Genomic DNA, 27,582 nt, shown 5'->3' on the forward strand with positions numbered 1-27,582 from the left:
CAGGTACCCTGTATATTTCTTACAAGTACTTTAGTGCTCAGACATCTGAGATGAGCACAGCTTATTCTAATGCTCTACTTTGTGACTACTGTTTCACATATGTGTGCTTCCTAAGTCCTGAACAGGCCAGTAGTAGAAACAGTTTATAAATATATCATATTTGCACTATTTGTACTGCAGTTTTGTGACACATATTCTCAGAGAGCACATGCTTGTGCTGTCATGCATTTTTCTACTAGACTTCCAAGGCACACAATGGATGCGGTTTTATGTAGTTACTGTGAAATTTTTATTTCATGTACATTACATACAGACTTTAAAAATCAGGGGCTTTCTTTCAGCAGAAGAGAGTGGTAGGATCCAGTAAGCAGGAGTATCAGTAAAGGGAGGAACACAGCTCTCCAGAAGATCACAACAGCCTGCTATGCAATTCCAGTTTCACCAATCCCTAAGACCTTACTAGAGATGGTCATCTTCCTGTTTCACTGTTACCACATGTAACACTGCAAACTCTGGGCCTCTTTTTGCAGCTAAGACACCTGCATTACCACCTGCCCTTTCCCCAAAATCAAGCTAAATTAACTCTACTGAACACTACCAGCCAACTCTCCTCCCACCAACAATATACATGCCCTGTGCGTGCATACTAGTGGTAATTTATAAACATTTTGGAGGCATGCCTGGACACGTTCATCCTTCCTACCCACTCCAAGTTACCCTCCCTACTTTAGCATAATTAATATGTAGCCATACTGGCTATCCTCACTTTCAGGTGTCCAATCAAAAGCAAGACTTAAACAGCCAATAGTGAAATGTCTTTCACACCTAGGTTCTGTTTTTTTTCCCTCCTTGGGGATTTGTGTTCATATTATGTTGCAAAGCACTGATAATCTTCCCTACTCAGGAATACTTTCAACACTGTAAGAGAAGAAAATGTTATCAAAAAAAAAATCAGATAGGCTAATTTTAGGTTACTCATAATTCTCTTGATAATACTAGAAAGAAAATCTCTGTGATTTTTCACAACTATATTATTAAAATCATCAGTTAGCATAATAACAAAAACAAATAAACGTGCAGACTAAAAACATCTTATGTTCCACACATGGCCACTGACAACAACATTAGTCATTATACTTTGTGAATATATTAGTCTCATTGAAGGTCCTGTTTACAATATGGCCAGTGAGCCAGCAACAATGCTTGGCAGAAAGCTACTTATCTAAAATGTTCTTATATGAGTGCTAGAAGTTTAGGGAATTAAACCACTTTGATCCAGGGATGGATTAGTCTGTATCAGTCTGATATTCCAGTATTTTCCAAAACATGGGTAAAAATTCAGTCATTGACTCAGAAGTCATACACCAGTTATAATCTTCTAGAACAACCAGGAAAATGAGAGTACAGGAATTGCTGCCTGCATTATGCCCACAATTTCTCATGGACATCATCATTGTTCTGACTCTAGACATTCCAAATTAAAGGCTGATATCACTTTTCATGGTGCGAAAAAAGTAGTGAAAAAATATTTATCACTAGAAAAGCACAAATTGTTTTGAGCATCAGTGTATTTTTAGAGAGTATACATCAACTGTCCAAAAATATTATTTCATAATATGCAAAAGTCACTTAATCCAGGACAAACTCCAGCCCACTTTTAACTCAGATGACACTGAGATTACTGCATAGACTGGATATGTTTTCACAGTATAATCCAAAAGACCCTTTGAGCCAGGCAAATGTCCTGATTTCACCCTGAAAACATTCTCATCAGGTTTAGTGTATAATTCCTTCATAATTTAAAATTCACCTCAGCTTCAATTGACAACCTACTCCTAATTTTTTTTTTTTTTTTTTTACAAAATCTTGGTAAGTGGTATTGTTCACCAATTTCAGGGTCAGTTACCAGATCTATCAAAGAGGGTCTTTTCTCTGGGATCTGAGAAAAAACATACAATGATATTCATCTATAATGGAGAACCTTGTCTAAACTTAGCAATTAACATCCCCATCTAAACTTAACAATGAACATCTCATAGCTTGCTTCTCTCCTTTAGCAAAAGTTCTAGAAAATAATTCTCTCACAACTATTCCAGCATCTAAACAAATATAATATTATCTCAAAATGGCAAACATGGTTTCATTTCTAACCACTGGCAACAGTGATAGTGCTGTAATACATGCTGTAGAGTGTATCCATGACCAAATAGATCATGGATGCATTGTGGATCAGTTTTCTGGAACTTTCCAAGCATTGAGTACTGTGAACCTTGCAGTGCATCTCTGTAACTATGGTACCTCTAAGCAGCTATGTCATTTCTCCCATTATGTGGTTCAAAAGCTTTCTAGAAGAAAGACCCTAGTCAGCCAGTTGCAAGTGTGCAATTTCACAAGCATTGTCTGTCACTATTGGAGCCACCCAGGGTTTGGCACTAGGGCCAGTCCTTTTTACTATCTTGATAAGTGACATGGTCTGTCATTGTAAAGGGGCCAAACTGGTCCAATAGTCTGATAATTCTACAATCCTGCTTGCAATCAACATGGTGGATGCCAAACTGCAGTCCAATTTTTGTTCACAGCAATTATGGATTAAAAGTAATGGAACTGCATCTTAATGCTACTGAATCAAAACTAGACTCCTGTCTATGAAAAACTCAAAATCACCGTCCCTCTAACACTTTCTCCTGTCCTTTGATGATTTCATAATGCACACCCATTCTATTCACAGTCACACCTAAATCTCTTTAGCCATATCATCAAATGAAGAAATCACCTCAAAATTGCCTAATGTCATCCATTATGGTTAAAGAAATGTATAGGCAACACCTTATCCAAATGGTAAGTAGGCTGAAGAGAGTTAATATCTACTTCTAATATGTATTTACTCTGTTATGGCATATTTATAGAATCCCTGGTGGCTGGTGTTTCCCCGATCCCTGTAGTGATGGTGCCAATAAGGCACTAGAGTATAATGTATCCCTGGTGTTTATTGACTCCCCCTACTCTCCAATCCCCATACTGATGCAAATGCCATTACAGTACATACATTAAAGTTATCTCTGGTGTCTAGTGGTTCTCCCCACCCCAATTCCCCTAGTGATGTCATTGCTGTTAAGGTACTTGAGTATAATGTATCTCTGGTGCCTATTTTCTCCCCTACCCCCAATCCCCATACCATGGTTGTGATTTGTATATGAACATGGCCTTTTAGCCATGTTCAATACTGCAAGTTGGTGGGGATGGCCATGCTGATCTACTCATCTGTGGAATTTCTTGAATCAACCAGAGTGTAGATGCATTCCTGGAGCCAGTTCTGCAGAGAGGGAATGAGACCGCATGGCTAATTAGCATATTCATCTCTCTGGACTGCCTTATTAGCATTCAGCATGGCTGCAGGGCCTGCCTATGTAGTGCTACATGTTTTTGTGACAGAGCATCATGCAGCAGAATATTAGAGTGCCTGCTGAATGCCAAAATGGTACCGTGATGTGTACACTGAGCTGTGCACATTACAGTACCTTGCATACACTGAGCTGCACACATCACAGTACCTTACATACACTGAGCTGTGCATATCACAGTACCTTGCATACACTGAGCTGCACACATCACAGTACCTTACATACACTGAGCTGTGCATATCACAGTACCTTCCATGCACTGAGCTGTATACGTCACAGTACCTTCCTAAATCACTCCCACAATGAGGGACAGATTAAAGTTTAGACAGTGATTATTTGATATAAAAGTTGCCTGTTCTGGTGTTGTCTCACATAAAGCTGAACATGAGAAAACAAATGTTTTTAAATTCAGTTGATGTGCATGCAGGTAATATTGTTTCTATGGAAAGATGTAAAACACAGAATTACAAAAATGAAAAAAAAGAAGGGGGTCTGAGAGACTGAATACTAATTCAAAACAAGAGGAAAAAGAAAATGAAACAGAACCAGAAGAATGAAGCCTCAGCTGTTATGGAAGAACCTGAAAATTGATTAGTTGTTAAACATTGTCGTCTCAACAACATACAAACGACTTCATTACAAAACCAGTGCACACAATCATAGTTTAAATAGGACAATGAATCTGGCATCAAACAATCAAATTCAAAATTCAAGAAACTTTATTAAAGCTATGCTTAAAATGTATAAAATGTAAATAACATTTAATACATACTTACAGAGATTATGAACAGAAAATATGGTATGTTTTCTAATTCAAAATATTTAATGCTTCGATTTTTGTTCAGAGTGTGACCTGCTTTCACTTTCATTTGCCAACTTAACCTTTTACATTACAAAAATAAATCCAAATGTTTACTATTTATTCATGACTGAAGAATGGTTCCAGCAGCATTCAGACAGAAACACAGAAGGATCTGAAATGGATAGAGCATATGGATGTGATACAAGGGAATTGTATGGTGAGTAGTTAAACCAGGCAAAACCAAAATATTCATTGATCTATGAAAAAAAATTGAATAAAGCAATTCTAAGGAGAAAATTGTCAACTAAAGACATTTGAGGAAGTCATTTCCGTTATGTACAGAGGTAAATAGTTTTGGTGTGTGATGCTAACCAAAGCTTAAGGCAACTCAAAGTTGTTTACATTTTATACTCCATTTGGAAGATGCAGTGGCAGTTCGAATGTCTGCATCATCCAAAGTTTTCCAGATGGTTGTTTAACAAATCACTGAGGTATCATAAGGTGTTACAACATGGCTGGTGACATATTACTTTGAAGTCACTTCAAAGAATGGCACAACATGAGACTGAAAAAAAAAACTGTCTGAGAACAAAACAATCTGAAGTCAGAGACAAATGTCAGTGTGTGATGAACAAGATTAAATACAACATGGTGATGATGTTCTAATGAGTGAAGGTATCTAATCTGATTTTGAAAAGTTGAGAATGTTTTAATAAATGTGAAAAAAAATTCCGTAAATCAAAATCTGTAAAACATTACCATTATTTGGCTTGTCTGAAAAGAATACTAGGAACACTCAACCTATCAAGTCAACAAAGTAAATAAATACATAAGTACAAATATTTCTATTAATGCATTGTTTTAAATATTACATCATTTACATGCCTGTGTTTTCATGAACTTTGCCAGTAAAACAAAGATGAAGCAAGATGTTTCAAATAGTATTCAAAATAAACATGTTCAAAAATTAAATAATATTCAGGATAATGCAGTTGACAATGAAAACAAATATCAGTCATTGGCTACAGTACATCTTTTGGTCTAGTCCATACCACATATTCAATGGAAATTAATACTATTATAAATAATTAGAGAATTTTGTCTGGCCATGGGCACTTGCTCATGGGAATAGGGACAATCTTATTTGTATTAATAACACAAAACAAAATGTTATACATTTGTTGGAAAGTAATAGAGAAGAGACTTTGAGGACTTGGTCACAGAAATCTTCATGTGCCTTTAAATATGAATGCTTTCCTCACTGCAGCTTTCTGTACGAAGGACCTTGTTTGTATTTGCCACATATGAATAGAAATTACAGGATGATTAACCAGTTTACCTATGACTCTGCATGGGCAGTGTATGTAGAACCATGTTCTAGTTATGATAGTGTCTATGTTGGTAAAACTAGATGGAAGCTATTATGGCATATTTATGAATGTCTGGTATGCTTTAAGAACAAAATATAACAATAATATTTTATATAAACACTCCGTTATGTTTGGCAATTAAAAAATGTTTTTGTGACTAGTGATATATGTCCCAGTACCAGTGATGGTGATTATAACAACCTGCTAAAGAAGAAAAGAACTGACTGGCATATAAGACTGAATGCTGGATTTACTGACAATATTAGCGTAAATGTTTATTTAAACTGAGGTCCATATATTATAGCAATAACCCACGCCTGGGTGTGGGTAATGCTGGATTTACCCATGGTTGGCGTGGTTTGGTCCCGAGGGCGAAGCCCGAGGGACCAAACAAAGCCAACCGTGGGTAAATACAGCATTACCCACACCCAGAAGTGGGTTATTGCTGTTATACCATGACATTATTTAAGAAAAGAAACTATTACTTTTCTTAAATAATGGCATAGTATAATGCCTGTTTACTGCCCTTCCGCAGATGTCTGGCATCTGCGGCAGTTCTGATGTACTGCGCGCCTACGCAGTACATCAAAACTGTGGGCAAAAGCAACGGAGAAAGCAAGATCTCCGTTGCTTTTTTTTTACTGTTTCACTATGTTAAATGGGTTTAACATAGCGAGACAGCTTTACAATAAGCAACGGAGATGTCTGTTGCTTATTTTAAAACTGTCTTGCTATGTTAAACCCATTTAACATAGCGAAACAGTAAAAAAAGCAACGGAGATCTTGCTTTCTCCGTTGCTTTTTTAAATGTTCGCTATGTTAAATGGGTTTAGCATAGCGAGACAGCTTTAAAATAAGCAACGGAGATCTCCGTTGCTTATTTTAAAGCTGTCTTGCTATGTTAAACCCATTTAACATAGCGAGACAGTGTTTTAAAAGTAAAGTTATACTAATGGAAAAAAGTCTGGGCGACCGGACCTTTTTCCATTAGTATAACTCGATTTACAATGTGCACGCTGGCCAATCAGCGTGCACGTTTTGGGGGGGTCATGGTATAATATTCATTTTGTTCTGTAGTCCTGTTTATTCCCACTGCATCTCTGTACAGCAAACATAACTTTTTATTTTAAATGTTTTATGACTACATTTTAGTATTTACTTTAATATATGCTGTTGTACTATAGCAATAACAAACGCCTGGGTGTGGGTAATGCTGGATTTACCCATGGTTGGTGTGGTTTGGTCCCGAGGGCGAAGCCCGAGGAACCAAACAAAGCCAACCGTGGGTAAATACAGCATTACCCACACCCAGAAGTGGGTTATTGCTATTATACCATGACATTATTTAAGAAAAGAAACTATTACTTTTCTTAAATAATGGCATAGTATAATGCCTGTTTACTGCCCTTCCGCAGATGTCTGGCATCCGCGGCAGTTCTGATGTACCGCGCCACGCAGTACATCAGAGTTGTGGGCAAGCACGGAGAAAGCAAGATCTCCGTTGCTTTTTACTGTTTCGCTATGTTAAATGGGTTTAACATAGTGAGACAGCTTTAAAATAAGCAACGGAGATGTCCGTTGCTTATTTTAAAACTGTCTCGCTATGTTAAACCCATTTAACATAGCGAAACAGTAAAAAAAGCAACGGAGATCTTGCTTTCTCTGTTGCTTTTTTTTAAAAACCTGTCTCGCTATGTTAAATGGGTTTAGTATAGTGAGACAGCTTTAAAATAAGCAACGGAGATCTCCGTTGCTTATTTTAAAGCTGTCTTGCTATGTTAAACCCATTTAACATAGCGAGACAGTGTTTTAAAAGTAGAGTTATACTAATGGAAAAAAGTCCGGGCGACCGGACCTTTGTCCATTAGTATAACTCGATTTACAATGTGCACGCCGGCCAATCAGCGTGCACGTTTTGGGGGGGGGTCATGGTATAATACTTTTTATTCATCCAGGCTATATATTATTAACTGTTTGTTTGCAACGTTTTATGTAGTTGGTTCATTAATGTTGTTTTGTTTACACTGAATTTCTTGTTTTCATTAGGCTGAATATATTGCAGCTTACTAGTGGAAGCTTATGACATGATGTGAATGAAACGCTGTAAAAAAGTGTGTAACTTAAATTGATTGTTTTAATGAAGCCTTTATAATAGAATGAGACACATGTTTAACATGAATCCATTGCATGTTTTTTATTTTTCTTTACACATATTTGAGACACTTTGAAATTAGCTAAAAAATGATAATTAATTTACTTAATAACAATAACAAGAGTATTTAATAATAATAGGATAATTAATAGGTTATTTTGAGCACAAAAAGGAAAACTGGCTAAGCTTAAAATGGCCCACAAGTCTACTAGCCTAGCACTTACCTATGAACCTACAAACTTGGTCTTTGAACAAAACTATAACATAGACAGCCCCTGGCAATCGACCATGTGTACCTTATCTGCTTTCAAAGCAATCTTACATTTTTTAAGTACTGGTACTTTTACATTTCTCTAAAATAATATGCTATTTAACATTCATTGACCTGGCATTGCATTATCTGTTTCAAACAACATTTTATTTTATTTTTTTTATTTTACATTTGTTTACCGGTATAGTCTGACTGGACCTAGGTCCATTTACAGCGAAGGCCCAGGGATAAAAGCTCCATACAGATTACAATAAGATCAATACCACAATTTACATGTTACATAATAAAAAAAACAGCATATGGAAATATTATAATGCAGGCAGTAGAACAAAATGAGAGTAGCAATACAAAGAATTACAATTTTATGTTAGCAGCAGATTCCGACGTCTTTAGCAGGTGTTTAGAGATGTAACTTTCAAGTTATTTGTTATATAGGGAGATGGGGATTGTTATGTGATGCATGGTCATAAGCAATGATTCATTAGGTGTACTTTGAGAGAGTTAACATATTTTCATTATTCATTTTTGCTGTACACATTACAGAAACACTTTGGAATGTCTACCTTCTCCAGTCTACGCAGTTTATGTACTCTTTCCCATTAGTCCCTCATCTCCCACGTTTTAGTTCCAAGCTGATTGCATGCAGTATCATGTCTAGGGAGAGGTTGTTTGCAGTCAGCCTTTTGCAGGTTTTTGGCTTTGACATTATTTTTATATAGTTTTAGAGTTTGTTTTTTTGAAAAATGTGTTTTTATTCCTGCAAACCTTTCCAGTCCAAAGTCACAACTTTTCTTGTGCTTAAATCTGCAGCCATTTAATGATTTCAATCTCCTATACATATCATTACTCCAAAAGACTTGCCCTCAGTGTAAGTGATTCACTCCAGTGTAAGTCTGTCCCGAATCAAAAAGGTTTGCTCTCAGTGTAAGTGATTCGCTCTAGTATCTGCCCTGATTCCAAAAGACGTGTTCATGATGCAAGTGGCTTACTTTGGTTTAAGGCCTATTTACAAATAGTTTTACACCGTGGGACCAGATTCTAAAAGACTTGCTGTTGGAGTAAGTCACTTACTCTGAGAGTAATTATTTTGGACTCTGGTCCCTAGTGTGCTATAGCCATGCTTTCTTTCTAATAAGTATCAATTCTGTAAAATATATACATTGTTATATCAGATCAGACTCTCTGCTAGAAACTTTTGAGACTTACTTATGTGCATCATCAAATGACTTCTCAAAACAATGTTATGATATTCTTTTCTAAATATTATCATTATTTATTTAATAGACCTCACTTATGACAAAATATTTCTTCACAATATTATGAGCCAATTACCTCAGCTCTGTAACATACTTAATAATAAAATCCATTCACATTGCTAATGTATCACTGCAGTTTTGCTTTAGATTTAAATGTATGTTAGCATGTTAATTAGCATGACATTTTGCTTCCCAGAATTTCTGGGTTAAGTAGTTTACTCATTATAAGTTGTTTCCAAAACACTTATGAAAATCATTTTCTTTTTCATCTAATGTTTTATTGTCATCAGGAAAAGAGAATGCGAGTTTATCTGACGGTATTATTCCTGGTTTTGAATGCAAGGGTCAGATGGAACAACAGTACCTACAGCTGTAACCACTGGCAGATTACCTATTTCTTAAAAACATTTTCTTCCAGAGGCTTAAGTAATGCACAGATTATGTGATGTCTCCACATATTGTGAGTCCCAGAGGTCAGAGACACACACAAAAAAGTAAAAGTTAATATTCTTTATTCACACAATAGCATTATATTTATAGTTCAGCAAGACTGAAGGGGTAATTCAGCTACTTGTCTTGCAAAGGATAGCTTAGAATTAATTATTTTTTCTGATGCATAGATATACTGAAGCAGAAAAGGTTAGGGAAGGAAGGAAGAACTTTAGCTGTAAAGTGGTTACACATTAGCCACACAAGTATAATTTAGGGCACCCTTTCTTTTTTTGCTAAAAGGCCTTTTTTACTAGCTCATTTCCATTAATAACTGCAATTCTTCCTACTTCAACTACCCAACAAAATACTCTGCTGAGAATGCTGACCTTTAAACTAATAACTAGGCTTTTGGACACTAAAGTTTTACCTTAGATGGCAAAATGGAGAGGTGGGACGTGGCAGTTCTACCAGCTAGAATTCATATTAGGGCAGTTAATGAATAAACTTACAGAGATTATGAAATAAATAAAATAAATGGCCTAAACAAATAAGCCTTCTGGGTTTCATGCCTTAATGAAACCCACATGTCTGTAGGGAGAAATATGAAAAAAAGTTTGTTCAGCTTTCTTTAATACAGTTCCCCTCAAAACTCCTCCTCAGTCTTATTCAGCCATTTTACCTTTTAAATTTCTGTTTGTCCACCTGATTTTGTATGCGGCTCAAATTGTGATACCCCTTTAGTATATTTACAAGTCAAACCATTTCTGTTACTGTTTTTTTCTTTCAGCCAAATGAATCATTTTTGGACACCTCTGTCTCCCACCACTCAGCACACATACACACCTCATGTTTCACTTCTTTGAGATTTTCTTCCAATGTGTGACTATAGCAAGCCATGTTTCTGCCATCCTGTTGAATTATTAATATTCCATCACAAGTCTTAGTGATCACAAGTTACCTCACCTCACAAGAGCTGTTATTTTTTTATGCTTACTACTATTTGCATTCATACTGTTTGAGGTTGACAGTTCCGCAGATATTTCTTGCAAATATATTTATTAGCAACCATTCATAAGCACCATGTCAGCAAGAAAAGCAAAAACAAACATAATACCTCTCTATTAGTCCTCAAATTAAGCCTGGACTTCTGAGGCAATTTCTAGAACTGAACACAAGACCAAATGGTTACGCTGACCATTTTTGGGTTGAAGTCCCTGTTAAATGCTTATAGGATCATAGAATCAGAGGATCATAGAAAGTTACTAGGCTATTGGCCCTGAGGCCCTTATAAGCCTAGCCAAGAGTTTAGCCCATGCATAGACAAATCAGCACCCAATGTCCCTGCCAGCAGGGACACGGGTGGAATCCCAGGGATGTCGTTTCTATTTCCCATCCAATTATCCAGATTGCACTTAAAAAGGGGTAAAGAGGCACTCTGCTTGACGTGGAGAGGGAGTTTGTTCTATAGATGGGGGAGTCTCTGGGACACAAATCTGTCCCACCAGCAAGTCCTATTGATGTCACAGACCAGGTTGAGGCCACGTGTGTGGGTTACTCGAGTGGAGCTTGACTTCCGGATATGCAGCAGTCCCATCAAAGTGGGGTCCGAGATCGCCTTGTATGCCAGACAGAGGTCACCTCTGAGGAGTCTGTTTGAAACAGAGTAGAGGCATAGGGCTTTTAGCCTATCTGTGTACGGTAGATTTTTGAGGCCATGGATTTTCCTGGTGAGGGACGTCTGTGGTCTCTCCAGCTGCTGCATGTGCTTTGCGAGGTACATGCTAAATGGGGCATTGTACTCAATAATGGGCCTTATAAGGGATGAATACAGGGATGTTATGACCTCCTTGTCCCTGGATTAGATACCCTTACTTATGAGGTGGCCATGTATAAAGCTTTCCATACAATGGTAGCAACATGGTAGTCAAAAGTCAGGCTGCTATCAACCTGGGTGCCCAAATCCCTCACAACTGACTATGTGCTTAGAATGTTATTAATGTGATAATTTGTGGGGACATCTCTCTCCCTAAAGGGGATGATGATGCATTTTTTATATTCAGTTTGAGGCCATGTTTCTGGCACCAGTCATTTGTTTGGGTGAGACCCTCTTGGAGGATGTCCACATCATTAGGGGAATTGATACACATCTACTGCTTGAGGTGGCTTCCTCTATTTTGACTAGGTGGGTTCTATCAGTGAGCCAGTTGGCTACCCATCTCGTAACATACAGATTGATGCCTGGTTGAGCAAGTTTATCTATTATGCCCAAGTGGGGAATAGTGTTGAAGGCTTTGGCCAGGTCAAGGTAGGCAGTGTGCACTGTCTTCTCCTCATCCATGGCTTTGGTGACTGTCTCAAAAAAGTTGACCGACTTTAAAAACATGACCTCCCATTGACGAAGCCAAACTATGTGAGATCGATGTTCGGAAGTTGACAATGTCTTTGTTTATGAGGTCCATGATAATCTGTTCCATGGCCTTACAGATCAGGCTAGTTAGGCTTCTGGATCTATAATTTTACAGATCAGTGGATGCTCCACCTTTGTTTAAAGGTATGACAGTGGCCATTCTCCACTCAGCTGGGACAAAACTGGTACTCAGGCTTTGGTTGAATAGGGTGTTTAATGGTGCTGCAGGTTCCTGCCTGAGTTCATGTAGGATGCAGCCTGAGATTTTATCAGGTCCCATGGAGGCTGTATTTTTTGCCTTTGAGACAGCAGTGATGACCTGATCCCTAGATATAAGGGGAAGGGGGCAGGTACTGGGAATGTCCTGATTTACTGATGGGGGGACAGAGTGGTGATATTTTTGCTGAATTGTTCAGCCAGCAAGTTTGATATATCTATAGCATTTGTATATGTGGTGTCCTTTACCATCAGTTATGAAAAGATCAGCAATAGTAACTGACCATTACTGGACTGTGAGCCATACAAGAGACATGAAGCTGTGGTTACTAATAATACTGGACTAGCCACAAGTGCAATTCATGATGGGAAATGTCTGCTACAATAACAACACGTATAACTCCTACAAGACTAACAGTTGAAGAATGCCTTGGACTTTGCTGTAGTATCTCTCAGGCAAATCTCTGGATCGTAAACAGCATAATGCCCCTGTAGTTGTCTATTGCGGTGCCCCTATGGGAGTGGTGCCCTGTTTGACCAAATTGGTCCAATTGGCCAATGGCTAGCCCTGACAAGAACTATAGCTCATAAAGGTGCTAAGGTGTACAAACCATCTCTCTAAACCTCACAAATATATCTATCACCAGACATAATCTCTCTAACTTTAACCCAGAAACATTTAACACCCTCATCTCAAGAGTATGCTGGGACTTTCTCACTCAGCTTCTCTTAGATGAAACCGTCATAGCCTTCAACTATACTTTTCTTGATATCTTAAACTCAGCCCCAATCCATAAAATTACGAAAAAAGCGACAATATCTCCTTGGCTAACAAAATCCAAACAAACTCTCATGAGGTCTAGAGATAGGTCCTGGAAAAATGGCTACAAACAAAAGACCTAGCTGACCTACAGAGATATAAAGAACAAATAAATTTGGTAAAAAAAGGTTATCAATAAAGATAAAAAAGAATTCTACAACAACCCTCCAACAACACTAAAATCTAACCCAAAAATTTTTGGAACACAATAAACCAAATACTTTATCCTGGTAACCCCACCTCACCCAACCATTGTCCTGACAAGTCACCAGTAGAGACTGCCAACACCTTCAATACTTACTTCATTGTATCTATATCCAAACTATTCAACCCCAACAGCTCCAGTATAAGTACTCCCAAAGGGCCTGTTTCCTCTTCCACCACTACCTCTCTCAATACTTTCTCCCTCAAGCCTGTGTCCACTACATATATCAGAACCCTGCTGTCTAAGCTGAGACCATGCTCAGTATCTGCTGATAACATCCCATCATACTTTCTCCAGATAGCTGCACACTCACTTGCCTTGCTCATCTCTATCATTATAAATCACTCTATCTCTGAATCCAAAGTACCATCTACCTGGAAACAGCTCTATACCCCACCAATCCATAAAGGAGGTAACTCCTCTGAAATCTCTAATTTTACACCTATTGCTATCCTCTCCCCTCTGTCAAAAGTATTAGAAAAATGCATACATACTCAAGTCATGCAACATCTCTCTCAGGAAAACCTACTTACTCCTACACAACATGGTTTCTAGCCAAAACATAGCACCTATACTACTCTCCTGTCTTTTCTCAATACTATTTCCCTGGCCAGAGATGACCATAAATGTATCTCCTGTCTCTAAAACAAAATAATGACTGAAAACTTGTCCAGAACAACGGAGTACACATCGAGGTAAAATAAAAACACTTTAATGCAACATTTTAGCGCTTTCATCTCCAAGTGAGACTTCATCAGAAATAAATCTCCTGTCTCTTCCTGGATCTCTCAAAGGCCTTTGATACTGTTTCTCACTCTCTACTCCTAAACAAACTGCCTAACTTCAATTTCTCCCCAGATACGGTAGCATGGTTTGCAAGCTATCTTACTGACAGATGTCAGTCAGTGAGATGGGACACTGCTCTATCCACTCCCTTCCCTATAACAATGGGGGTTCCCTCAAGGATCTATTTTAGGGCCACTACTTTTCAACATTTTCACCAACTTGCTCTATACCTCCTGCCCACACTCCTCCATTACCCAATACACTGATGACTCTGCAGTCATAACAATAGCTAACTCTCCCTTTAAACTGTTATCCACTAATTCAGTGGAAACATGACTCTCCAACAATCAACTCATACTCAACCCAAAAAAAAAAAACTACTACTCTTCCTCCCAAAAACAGTAAATCACATTAAGTCCTCCTTTTCTATCTTATCCCTTAACAAAACCCTTATAGTAGTAGAATCTAGCACAAAACTCCTCTGCGTTACAATTGATGATCAATTCAAATTTGATATCCACATAAATAATTGTATAAGAAAAACTCACTTCAAATTAGGTCTATTATCTAGAAATAAAACATTTCTCACCCAGAAAGAACAAATTGCTCTCACTCACGCTTACCTTCTCCCCTGCTTAGCTTATTTCTCACAAATCCTCACTAACCTTAACTCCTCTCTCCTTGTTAGACTAGAGTCTACATACCACAAAATAGCTAGATTTGCAACTCAACAATCCTATAAATCCACCACTGTCTCTCTCTAAAATATTTGAACTGGCTTGAGCTGCCTCACCTCCTCCTCCTCCTCTCTCAGCTTCAAACCATGCACTCTATTCTTTACCAGCCATCATACCGTCTGGCTGTACACTCTGTCATCTCCCACTATGCTCCTACAAGAAACCTCCGCAGCTCTTCCCAAGACCTATTAAATATCTATAAGCTCAAGTCTAAAGCAGGGTAAAGCCTACATAGCTACCACCCTTCCACTACATTGAACAGACTAACCCTTGAAATCCAAACACTCACACATCCCAAACAATTTAAACTAACCTTAAAAAAATATTTTAAAGGGGAATGGATCTGCCGCTGCTCCATCCCTTCATGAAAACACTCATCTTACCAACTTCTCATCTATATATATACATATATATATATATATATATATATATATATATATATATATATATATATATATATATATATATACACACACACACACACACACACACACACACACACACACACACACACACACACACACACACACACACACACACTATAATTTTTCTATGTTCCTGTTTGATTTTGTTTGATTTGTACTAACGCTTATAAAATGCTGTAAAATGAAGTACTTTTGTGGCTATCTGGTTGTTTGACATATACTACTACTTTTATTTTATTTATTTTATTTTACATTTGTTAACCAGGAAAAGTCCGACTGGATACAGGTCCATTTTCAGCGGAGGCCTGGGGAGAAAAACTCCAAATGTACAAAAACTAGTGTAAATACAGTGAAACTATTACAGTGAGCTATTAAAAACAGTAAAAACAGGTAATAACTGAATAAAACAGGCAGAAATAGTCATCAAAAGGCTCAAAAAGTCGAAAATGCAGAAAAAATACTTAGAATCTGGAAAGTTTGTCTTTTCTGGTCTCTGCTGCTCTAGGAACTCTGCTGGATACCACCTTGGATCCCGGGAACTACCGATGGGACGGTAGTTCCCGGGATCCAAGGTGGATCCTCCGTTGTGGAGCGGGATAACTGTAGCTGTGCGCCACTCAGTGGGCACGAAGCCTGAGGTGAGGCTATGATTAAACAGGACACTTAGGTGGGGTGCCAGTTCATTTTGTAGTTCATGTAGTACACAGCCTGGGATGTCATCTGGTCCCATGGATGCTGCATTTTTAGCTTTGGAGAGTGCTGTTTTTACCTGTGTGCCTGTGATTATCGGAATTTGGCAATCTTTTGGTATTGAGATGGGCCCTTTAGGGGGTGAGAGGGGGGTGAAGTTGGCACTAAATCGATCTGCCAAGATATTGGCAATATCCTTGGGATCAGTATATTTAATGCCATTCTGTTGTAGCTCAGAGCAGATCTGAGCATTGCCATTTAGATTCTTGACATAACTATAGAATGCCTTGTGGTTGTCTTTGGAATCTTTGGCAATTTTATTTTCGTAACTAGCTTTTGAGGATTTTATGAGGGATCTCAGTTTCTTACTGAGGCTGGTGAGGGAGTTTTTTGCATCCTGGGATTTTCCTCTTTTCTGCAACAGTTTCTTCCTTCTGTTGTATAGTTTGTTTATAGCAGGGGACCACCAGATTGGCTTCCTTTTTCTGGAGAAGATCATCTTGGTTCTATTTGGGATGGCACGATTCATGCATGAGTGGATGTGCTCGTAAAGTGCCTAAGTGTACGATTCTGCAGTTGAACTTCCAGATCCCGTCTGCGTGGGTGTTGTGAAGTTTGTCACTTCTGACTTCAGTAGCATGAAGTTGGCTTTGGAGAAGTTTTTTAAGGAGGTTTCCTTACTGGGGGGGGGGGGGGTGGGATGTGGATGTAAAGGGTGATTTGCTTATGGTCAGACCTGACCAATGAGGGGGGTGACCACTGGTGTGGAGCATCTGTCTCCCATGTTGGTAATGACCAGGTCTAGGATATTGGAGCCCCTGGTGGGACAATGGATTAGTTGATCCAGGGTGTTGAATCCCTGTGGGACTCCAAGTGTGTCTGGTAAAAGGGACAATATGTTATTCTTCCATAATACAGCTTGTTGTCTGTCACTTAGGTAAGAATGAAACCAGGTAATTGCTAGGTTATCTACTGAGAGTGATTTTAATGAGTTTAAGAGTAGCTGGTGATTTACCATATCAAACGCCTTGGATAGGTCAAGGAAGAGGGCTGAGGAGAGCTTGTTGTCATTACGGTTTTGATTTATTGTATGGGAGAAGGAGACAAGTGCTGAGGTTGTACTATGGCAAGGTCTAAATCCATACTGGGAGGGGGCTAGGAGAGTGTTTTTTTTTTTCAGATAGGCAAGAAATTGCTTGTGGATACATTTTTCCATTATTTTAGCCAAGGGAGACAGAATGGCTATAGGCCTATAATTTGAAGTTTCAGTGGAATCTCCCCCTTTATGAAGAGGAACAATGTGGGAGATTTTCCAGATGTGGGGGATATAAGCTTCATGGATAGTTCTATTGATTAAAATTGATATGGGGTATGCTATTTCATTAGTGGCTTTTGGAGATATTCTGCAGGTAGTAGGTCTGCTGAAAGGGTGGTGGGTTTCAGCTGTTTTAAGTAGGGACTTAATAAAAGATATTGGTACTGGATCAAGCTTAAAGGGGATCTTATTATCAGGTGTGGGGTTGGTGCTACTTCGGGTATAGGGAGACAGCTTACTGGCTAGGGATGCACAGTTTCTGTAAAGTGTTAAATGTATTAACAACAATTTTAGAAGGTTGTTGAAAGGTAGTTAAGGGGATAGGAGTAGTTGATTGGCCTGGGTGGAGAAGTTTGTTTATGCCTAACCAGAATTTTTGTGGTTGATTTTGGTGCTTTTGTTGCAGATTACAGTAGTAATTCTTTTTGTCTAGCATAATAGACTTCTTTTATAATTTCTCAGCTGTTTATATATAAGTTGATCTTTGGGGGATTTAGTGGTTCTCCAGTAGGTCCATACTTTGTTTCTGCTAATAATTTATTGTCTTGTATCATTGGACAGCCATGGTGCTACTTTGTTATTGGTTCTGATAGTGCGTGGGGGAGCATGGTTATCCAGAATAGGAAGAAATGTAGAGTTAACGTATGAGACTGCTTCATCTAGTGGAAGTAGCCATAGCTTGGACCAGTCACGTGTTAAGTTCATTCTGACTTTTTTACTATTGTATAAATAAAGTACAAGTTGTGTACACTTACCATAAATGTAGATGATCGAGTGTATTCACTGTTGCAGTCATTACATTTGGGTTATCTGCTTGCAGGTACCCCTCAGCTGGCATAGAGGTATAGAGCAAGTTGGTGAAAATGTTGAAAAGTAGTGGCCCTAAAATATATTCTTAATGAAAAATGCATTTTTTTTTTCATTTTTTTGCTCCATAATTTAAAAAGATTAATCTTGCAATAGTGTTTGACAGTGATTAAACTCAGCTATTGGCAGTTATTTATCCTCCTGACCCTGAGTAAAAGGGAGACATCCTTCTTTTTGTGTTACTCAAGCCTTGCACCAATCCTCTAATCCGTCACATTAGGCCCGTGAATAACTACCATCAAAAAGGGCGTTTTCTGGAAAAAAATATTTTTAATAATCATCTAAAGCATATAGTATGGTTAGAAAATAATAACTGAATTTAGTACTTCCACTGAATTTCTGTAAACAACTAAGAAAACAAAGCTTAAAAGGAAAATGTATGAGATAGAAACAGAAAAAATATCATACTTTAATTTTTTATACAGTACTGAAATCCTGGATTCCCTCTCTTTAACAATATTTATATTTTCTACATCTGAAGGTCATTGTACAGTTAGCCTCATTGATGTGATTTTTGTCTTTTAGGCAAGGCTTCTTCTTCCTGTCATGGTGCACATAGCGTCACAAACTTGTGATAGTATTCTGATTTCCATTACGTTCAATTTCCTCCTTCCGTTGATTTAGAATGGCAGTATGTATACTGAATTTTTGTATTAAAGTCAATTCCTCTTAACAATCATTCATGTGGTACATTTATTTTATGCTTTTCTGACTCTTTATGAACCACTGGCTTTACTTAGGAGATATTTATTTGTTCTTCCTTTTGATACAGTGGTGCAGAGTATAGTGTTGTCGCCTCACAGCAAAAGGTTTCCTGGTTCAATCATTGGCTGGGGTACCTTCTGTATAGAGTGTGTATGTCCTCCCTGTGTTTATGTGGGTTTCCTCCCACATTCCAAAGACATGCAGTAGGTTGATTGGACACTCTAAATTGGCCATAGGTGCGAGCGTGTGGTGTAGAAGAATTACTGTGGTAGGGCTAGCCACTCAGCAGTACAAAACTTGGCTCTAGATAATTGTCACTCTTGAAGCGACACCCTGACCACATGGGCAAAAATGGGAAAAAAGAGTTGTGGATGGATGGAATTACAAACTCTTCAATAAAAGTTATGGTCATTTTGCAGTTTCATCAAAAGCAGTGGGCAAATTACCTACTTTTGCAAAGGCTCTAAATGCCTACGTTACAGATATTCCTCACCCAGTCTATTAGTCATAATAGTCATGTTTCCTGCCATTCCTGTACAACTGCTGCTTACCTACATTGTGGGACGACTCACACTGACATGGCTTGCTACCACGGCTCAATCATGAATCATATAGTACTCCATACTCTGACTAAATGGAAATAATACATGGCTTTATAGAAAGCCAAAATGGTGTGCAAAGATAATGCAGAATCAGGTGCAGACAAAACACAGAAGGATGTTTCTTTATGTGTGGTGATCTGAGAATCAATTTAAAGTGAAAAGCATTTTAGCACAAAAAAATTATATTTGCATCATGTTCTCCTTCAAATAACCACTCGCATTTAACTACTCAGGAATATATGGCACCTAATAATCTGAAAGAAGTGAAAACTTCTAAAATTATGTTCATATATTATTCTGACTTATTATTCTATATACAGCTAAATGTAAAATGAATGTTTGTATCCTAGACATATTATCTAGCCATACAACAGTAAACCATAAAGCCAAATATTATAGTGTTATTAAAGTCGTAGACAGTAATTAAACATCTATGTTGCTATCTGTAGTACTAAATTATATTTCTGTTAAAAAAACATACAATATAATACCAACATAGCGCCTTAATCATAAAACATGTAGCTCCAATAGCAAAGTACATGTAGTATTCTATTTATACAGACAACCTTGTTATTCTTGACATAGCACATATCATAGTTTATGTCTTTATTTTCTTTAATGTAGAAGATATGAAATAATGTAATATTTATGTTTCTTAAAGCTATTTTCTTTCTGTTTGCTATAATTCCTTGTACAGTAAACCACTGCACTTGTAGTCATAACACAAATAGGAAGGAGTAACGTACTTATAATTATATGAAACAGTCGTAGTAGTTTATGCAATGACAGGTGTACTGGGCTCATTCAGTTTTCAGCACTTAGTCTATGGCAAGAACAGTGGCACAATTAATAAGTCACTGATAAGTTGTGAAAAGATAATAGTTGCAAGACTGCCTGGTGGGAAAAACATGATCAACAATGATGCTACTTAGCACTTCAATAATAGTAAATGATGTAAAAGTACTCACAACGCTTTTTTGGGACTGATACAGGCTTTATTTTGCAAAATTTGCACATGAAATCATAAATGATGACAGTTTGAGCCAGACAGAAATCCTACAGACCATAAAGTCTTATGCAGCACTGCATTCTCTTTTTTTAGGGATACATGCAGTATACAGACCTAAGAGAAATTCTCTACATAAAAAAAAATATATATATATATATATATATATATATATATATATATATAAGCAAATTCAGAAGTGATACTTAGACTTCTTTTATTTCTTTCACTATGAGATTAGCCCTTTCATTCTATGTTGGTAAATGTTAGCACATTTGTGTTTTCCTAAAAACTGCTCACTGAAAATGCGCACAGTAAAAGAACCAGGCCAGACATTCCTGAAGAATCTATTTATTTCATGCCCAAGTTAGAGTACTGATCCACATGCACCGTCTTCAGGCTCAGTCTGGTTAAGCGACTTGCTCAAAGTCACACAACAGGCAAAGGGAAGCTGAAGGAATCAAAGTGTGGAGTGCAGGAAGCAGCCCATTAACTGCACGTAGCCATAATGTTGTGCTAACTGCCACAAAATAGCTGAGCGTGTTTTAAGCAACAAAGTGAAAACAAAAATAAGAACCATATTCCAGGGAGTTCATAGTGTTACACTTTTACACTATGCTTACTTCGTCTTCTGGCCTTGCAGCTTGGAAAGGAGAGTCTTTTCTGATTGTAACATTAATCTGCCCAAATTCAGAAGCCCTTGTTAGATCATTTTCTCTCCTTAGTTTTTGGATTTCTCTGTTAAGGTCCAATAAAGTTTTAGCAAGCTGTTGATCTTGGGAGCGCATCTCCATCTAAAAACAACAGATTAATAATTAAAGAGCAATTCTGTAGTATGTGGCACCGCAGCTCTTAATGGATGTGTTTACTTTAATTTACAATTACCTTTTCATATATTAACACCAGCACATGTTGATTTACTTGGTAAAAGACCTTTATCAAAAACATCTGAAAACATTTGCTGCTTCCTGTAATACAACAATGTGTTGGCTTATGACACTATTATGTAATAAAAATAACACAAGAGTGTGAAGGCATAAACGACAACTGGAGGAATAGTGAGGAAACACTTGCATACATGATTACTAGTACAATGAAATAAAGCCTACATTAGTTACTACTGTATAGTAAAAATACAGGTGGGGAAAATAAAAACAATGAAAAAGCTAGAAAATAAAAATACAGTATGTATGCATCAATTGTTTATCTTTTTTATTAAAATATCTACATTTTATAGCATAATTTGCATGCATCAAGACTTAGTTTTCATTTTTATTGTAGGTTTCTGCATTATTCTGTGTACTCAGAATCCTAAAACATGACTATAACCAGTGTGATTTTATTATCTAAACTATGCATCTTATGTTGCTTTCACAGATAGATTCCTCCCAACACACACACACACACACACACACACACACACACATACTCACTTTTTTTGGTAGTTTTTCTTCCCGGGTCCCCTGTGTAAATGGGCTTGGCCCAGATAATAAGACATGCATCCATCCATACATGCATATATAAATAAACAATTAACTAGGAAGCACAGAAGAAAGGTTCTTTATTATAATATGTTCTGTTGGGTAAAGACAACATGCAAGTTACTACGAGTACCTTCATTTTACTGTTTTGGTAAGTGTGTGATGTGGGACAAGAGTAATTTATTTATTATTTACTTATTTTACATTTGTTTACCGGGAGAGTCCCAACTGAGCATCAAACCCTTTTTCAGCAGAGGCCCAGACAGAAAAGCTCCATTGTTAGTAGGCAATTTGTTAGTAGAAAAAAAACAATCTTATAATACAATGAAGAAAAAAAATCTTAAAATACAATGAAGATAAAATGGTAACACATTCATATTGGAAAAAGACTGCCACAGAAAAAGTTGGTTGAGTGTGAGACAGGACTTAGAATCTCAGGTAACAATGCTTCTAGAAGACAGTTTATACAATTGTAGGAGGTAATGATATTGTGAACAATGAGTACAATTAGGATAATTGGTCATATTTACAGGTAACATAGCAAACTGGAGACTTAATTTCTGCTAGATATTAACACTGAGAAGGGAAAGTAACAAAATGTAGTCAAATGGCTTGAATTCAAAGCTCATTACAAGAGCTGTTTTTTTTTCTTCTTAAAGAGCTAGTTCCATAGTATGGGCTACCCATTCCCAGTACATGTACAAGTCCAGAATTTGGTAAGATTGGATTTAACGTGATGCTTGAAATTTTTTAAACTAGTTAAAATTCTGATTTTGAGAGGTAATTCCTGCAGTTCTACTCTGACGCCTGTTCACAAAGGTGACTCTGCTGCTCAGAGACAAGATACAATATGTTCAGTTCTGTATGACACATAATTTAGTCAGTATAATTACTAGGCCTGAGATGACATGCATTTTGAAAAAGGAAATTGCAAAGCTTTTATGCTATCCTTTGCACCTTTCTTGATAAATTATGACGATTTCTAAGTCCTCTCACTCAAGATAGTGGATAGTGGTACTCAAAATGTGGTTGTTACTGGTCCAAGGGTCACCTCTCTATTTTACTTTATTTTGTTATATTTAAATAGATAAAAAACATACATATAACCTATTCAGCTCCTAAGGTGAGATTCTGGAACAGGATGAGGGAAGTAACAAGTTAAATGCATTAACCTTTAAGAGATCAATGTGCTTAACCAATCAAATTGCCAGCTTTATGCTCCAGCATAGAACAGAAAGACAACTAATACAAAACAGAGAATGGATGGTTGCTGGAGAAGCAGCTACTAATATCACTAGTGGATTTACCAGGGGGAACTAAGTGCTTCAAAAGTGTGACTGCTTTTTTCCCTAGCAAATTGTTAACTACTGCAAAACAATGACAGGCATTTGAGTTTCAGACTTCACATCTTTCAGAAAATACAATGTAAAGCCTGTTATTCATGTCCTAAGTGCATATTTGTGAGCTAATAAGCTGAGAGGGCAATGGGGAGAGGGGTTGCAGTGTGTTGCCCTGCATGGTTCCGACAGCAGTGAGCTGAAATATGATTTTGGGTAATTATGCATTTATTTGACTGCAATCAGGTATCTGCAGTGTATATAATCATATAAGTGGCTATAATTGATGGCTGTGTATGTGTGTGTGTGTGTGTGTGTGTGTGTGTGTGTGTGTGTGTGTGTGTGTGTGTGTGTGTGTGTGTGTGTGTGTGTGTGTGTGTTTTGGGGGATATGCTTCACTGATATGTTTTGATTATGTAAGGTTCTTAGTTTTTTCATGCTGCCATGGAGAAGCATGCGTTGACTGTTGTACATCTGGAAACTGTTAGATTATCACTAGTTTGCTGCATTGATTTATTTGACAGTTATAGTACACCAGAGGTATAATTTTTGTAATGAAGGGAGACCCAGAGACAGGAAGGATACCAGTGGAGTCATCAAATGATAGTAATACAGCTGAATAAGTCATAATAATATCAAAACTGGATGTGGTGACAGGTGTTAAGGTAAGAAGCAAAAAAAAAAAAAGTTTTGGACTTTAACTGTTATATCACAATCCCAAAACACAGGAAAAACAGATTTGCTTTAACAGTATGATTTAATTAATTAAAACATAAGTTACAGTCCAAAACTGTGGTTAAGCACTTCTGTCTGTATATCATTCAAAACACAGACTTCATCAGAACCTGTGCTACTCTAGCAATTTCAAAGTAGATGTTATGGGAGATATTGCCTGTCTGCAACATATGACATTTTCTTGTCTATACAAGTCTTCTCCAGTGTTAGCACTGGCTAATACTGGTTTTCTTAAGAGCCAAAGTTTGAATTATGGATTGATTGAAATAGGGAAAGAATGAAAGAAAGAAAGAGAGAAAGAAAGAACAAATGCTTGCTTTAAGTACAAAAACCTGATTTACAGAATGATTACATATAAAATACTTAATTCAGTATTGGAGAGTGTTCTTCTAATAATTAATCCCACTATGAGACTAGTATAGTTACCAACTGTATGTTATCAGCTATGGAAGCATATAGAAGGGATTAACCAGTCCTCCACCAAAGTTTGTTATTTCTATGTCTTCAGGTCAGCAGCTAGTTATAGACCTGGTATTTTCAGATTCATGTGGATTAACTGACAGTCATTTCATCGACTGCAGATTGATAAAGTACTGCCAAAATACCTTTCAGAAATCCTCAAAAACATGTTTGCAAGGAGCAAGCCCCACTGCCCCCCATTGTGGGGTGCAACCCCTCCCAATACCCATTGAAATTATATATACCTACTCTGAGGTCACACAACAGCGGAGTAAAAGGAAAACTTCACTGTGTTTGAAAGGTGTTTCAACACAATTTCTCCCATCTATCAGTACTCAAAGAAATGTCTGTTGATAGATTGACTGCATCCCTTATTTTCTTACAGATATCAAGTCTGCAGAACAACTTCCAATATCAATATTCTCAGCAGCCTGACCTTTGTGTATTTTCTTTCAGTGTTAGGTCCTCCTGTATTTTGCATTTAGCATTTCAAAAATTAACTCACTGTATCTCAGCAGGAATACATTTTTTCTATGTCAGTGAGATAAATGATTCCAGTGACAGGCTAATATGCTAACTTACTTGTGTTTACAGAAAAATAGAGATCATGTGTATGCACTGAAAATGGCAGTGAAATTATGTGGTAACAGATCCTAGTATAAATAAACTCAACAAAAAGAGGAAAAAACTGCTGGCCATAAAAATAACTTGAAATCATCCGGCACAAAAGTGACCTCAGAAGGGTAAGCAAAAAAGCTTAGGATAAGGATCAAACTCAAAAGGCAAATTATGAACTAAAAACTTCTACAGCATCCAAGGACAATCACAAAGCTTTCAGCAACTAAGTCAGGAATCTCAGGAAGAAGTCCCAGCAGTGCAATGAGCTTACGTCTTTATGTCTTTGAGTAACTGTGGGGCTGTAGCCATTTTTTTCAGAAACACCATCACAGGCATATCAAATTACCCTAAACCCTAACTTGGAGCTCCTGGAAATCCAAATTACCCTCAAAAAACCCAACTATTACTTCGTTACTAGCTACAGATCCTTATCAATATCCTCCCATAGGCCATGGAAATTACCTCAATAACCATTGAGGGGTAAACTTTCAAACCAAATACATTTTTCATTGTCTAGCACACTTATACGTCTAAAAATGGATATGGTCAGTGCTTCCTAGACTTTGTTAATACCAACTCAATGGAGAAAATTATAAAACTACTCACTAGAGGCTCTAAAAGACCTGGCCCTTGCCAACCTAGTCCCCATCTATACCTCACTATACTTCTCCTCATCCAGTGTTAAACCTGATCACAAATCAGTTACCTGCTCTGTCAGGCACAATGGTACCACTCCATCACCAAATGAAACCATCCCTAGGGACTTCTTATGCTCAAACCTACTTTGACCTATAAAATACCTATGCAAAATTCCCAACAATCCCCTGGAAATGGATCCAAATGAGAGGGCTGTCACATTCACCTCCAACTGTTATCAGCATATAAACAGCTATATAGAAAAGTCTGCACATATTCACCCTAAATGTAATGGTAACTTCAGGAATAAACTTCTCTGATGGTATTCCTATATAAACTGTATAACAAAGGCAGGAAAACAATGAAAAGTTTTAAACAAAGCCCCACTCCCCTCACCTCAAAACCACACAGAAACATTAAAACAAGTAATGTAAGAGAACTATTAGAAATTTTAAAGCAGAGTACAAGCTTAAGGTCACTATGGATTCCAAAGGGAACTATAGTTATGTCAAGACATTAAGGAATAATGTTCAACAATGCACTGAGTCTATCCACAGTAACATCAGACATTCCAATCTCAAGGATATAGAAAATATATTAGCTGATAAATTTAGTGCTAACTTTACACCATCTACCCAAACAGTTGCACCCATTATCACTGAAAATTTAAGTTCCCCTGTAATCATCTTGGAACAAGTCTAAGAATCCCAGCCCAAGGCTAAAAATAAAGTTCTATATGACCAGATAAACAGTGCCAAGATTTCACTATCGGAGCCTCTATTTAAACTGCTTAGTCTCAGCCTGTCCACAGGGTCAGTCCCTTATGCCTGGACAACAGCTACTGTGACCCTTCTGCATAAAGATGGCTCCACTAGGGACCTAGATAATTATAGGTGCATCAGCCTTACCAGCCTTAAATGCAAAGCCATGGAACATATTGCAGTAGAACTCATTTCTGCAGACATAGGCACACTATCTAATCTAGACCATCCCCTTAGTTTGGTTCTGTGAAGGGTAGCTCCTGTCTCCTGAAAAGACTACAGAGGCTGTACACAATGGTGGCAAGAACTTTTTAAGTTTGTCTACTTACAGCTGCATATGGCTAGGCCTTTTATGGTCTCTCTGATTGCTTGACTAATATTGGTCCAACATTATATCTAATGGCACTTCCTTTACAGAGCTTGAGGAAATTGTAAGTGTACTAGTTGACAATTTTAGCTTAAATGTCACCCCCCCACCCATACCATTCAGCCATTTAGGCAGCATTACCTCCTATGATTACCCTCAAGCAGGTCTTAAGAAGCCATCTCCAAAAATAAGAATATTAGCTCTAAGGATTTGGACAACATAAAGTACTTTCCTTGTCGGTATGAAACACTGCCTTTCTGACCCCCTCCCAGACCTGTTCAACCTTATCCTGTCCATGGAGCTCTTACCAGAGTACTGACAAGCTACTTTTGTGGTATCTCTCCACAAAGGCAGTAGCACCACTGAACCTGGGAACGACAGACCAATCTGTCTTACTAGTTATATTTGTAAAATAATGGAATATAATTATGAAACTTAACAAATGATATAGGTAGCTTTGTGAGGGATACAGCATGCTTACTGAGTCTGTTGGATTTCTACAAGAAAGTCACTGAGATACTGGACAAAGGCAAGTCTGTGAACACTGTCTACCTAGAGCTGGCCAAGATCTTCAATATGTTTCTTCATGCTTTCATAGTACAATACAAATCACTGTGTAAATCACTGGATAGCATAGTACACTTGCTTACATACAAAGCATACATGGTATCAAAGTTTTTGGCACATTTTCTCCAAAGTACTTGTCCCCAGTTTATGTCCCCC

At 37.5% G+C, this 27,582-nt stretch overlaps 1 protein-coding gene across 1 annotated transcript in view; it reads right to left on the reverse strand.

The window, feature by feature from the left end:
* Nucleotides 1-20,800: 20,800 nt before the first annotated feature.
* AARD (alanine and arginine rich domain containing protein) overlaps nt 20,801-27,582 on the reverse strand; it is a 100,708-nt gene continuing 93,926 nt past the window's right edge. The window contains exon 2 of the mRNA XM_044067065.1: nt 20,801-21,259. Coding sequence (XP_043923000.1) covers nt 21,074-21,259 — 186 coding nt within the window. The 3' untranslated portion in view covers nt 20,801-21,073. The remainder of the gene's footprint in view (nt 21,260-27,582) is intronic.

Source organism: Protopterus annectens, chromosome 3.part1, assembly GCF_019279795.1.
Source record: "Protopterus annectens isolate FY-2018-M chromosome 3.part1, PAN1.0, whole genome shotgun sequence".
Lineage (NCBI taxonomy): Eukaryota > Metazoa > Chordata > Ceratodontiformes > Protopteridae > Protopterus > Protopterus annectens.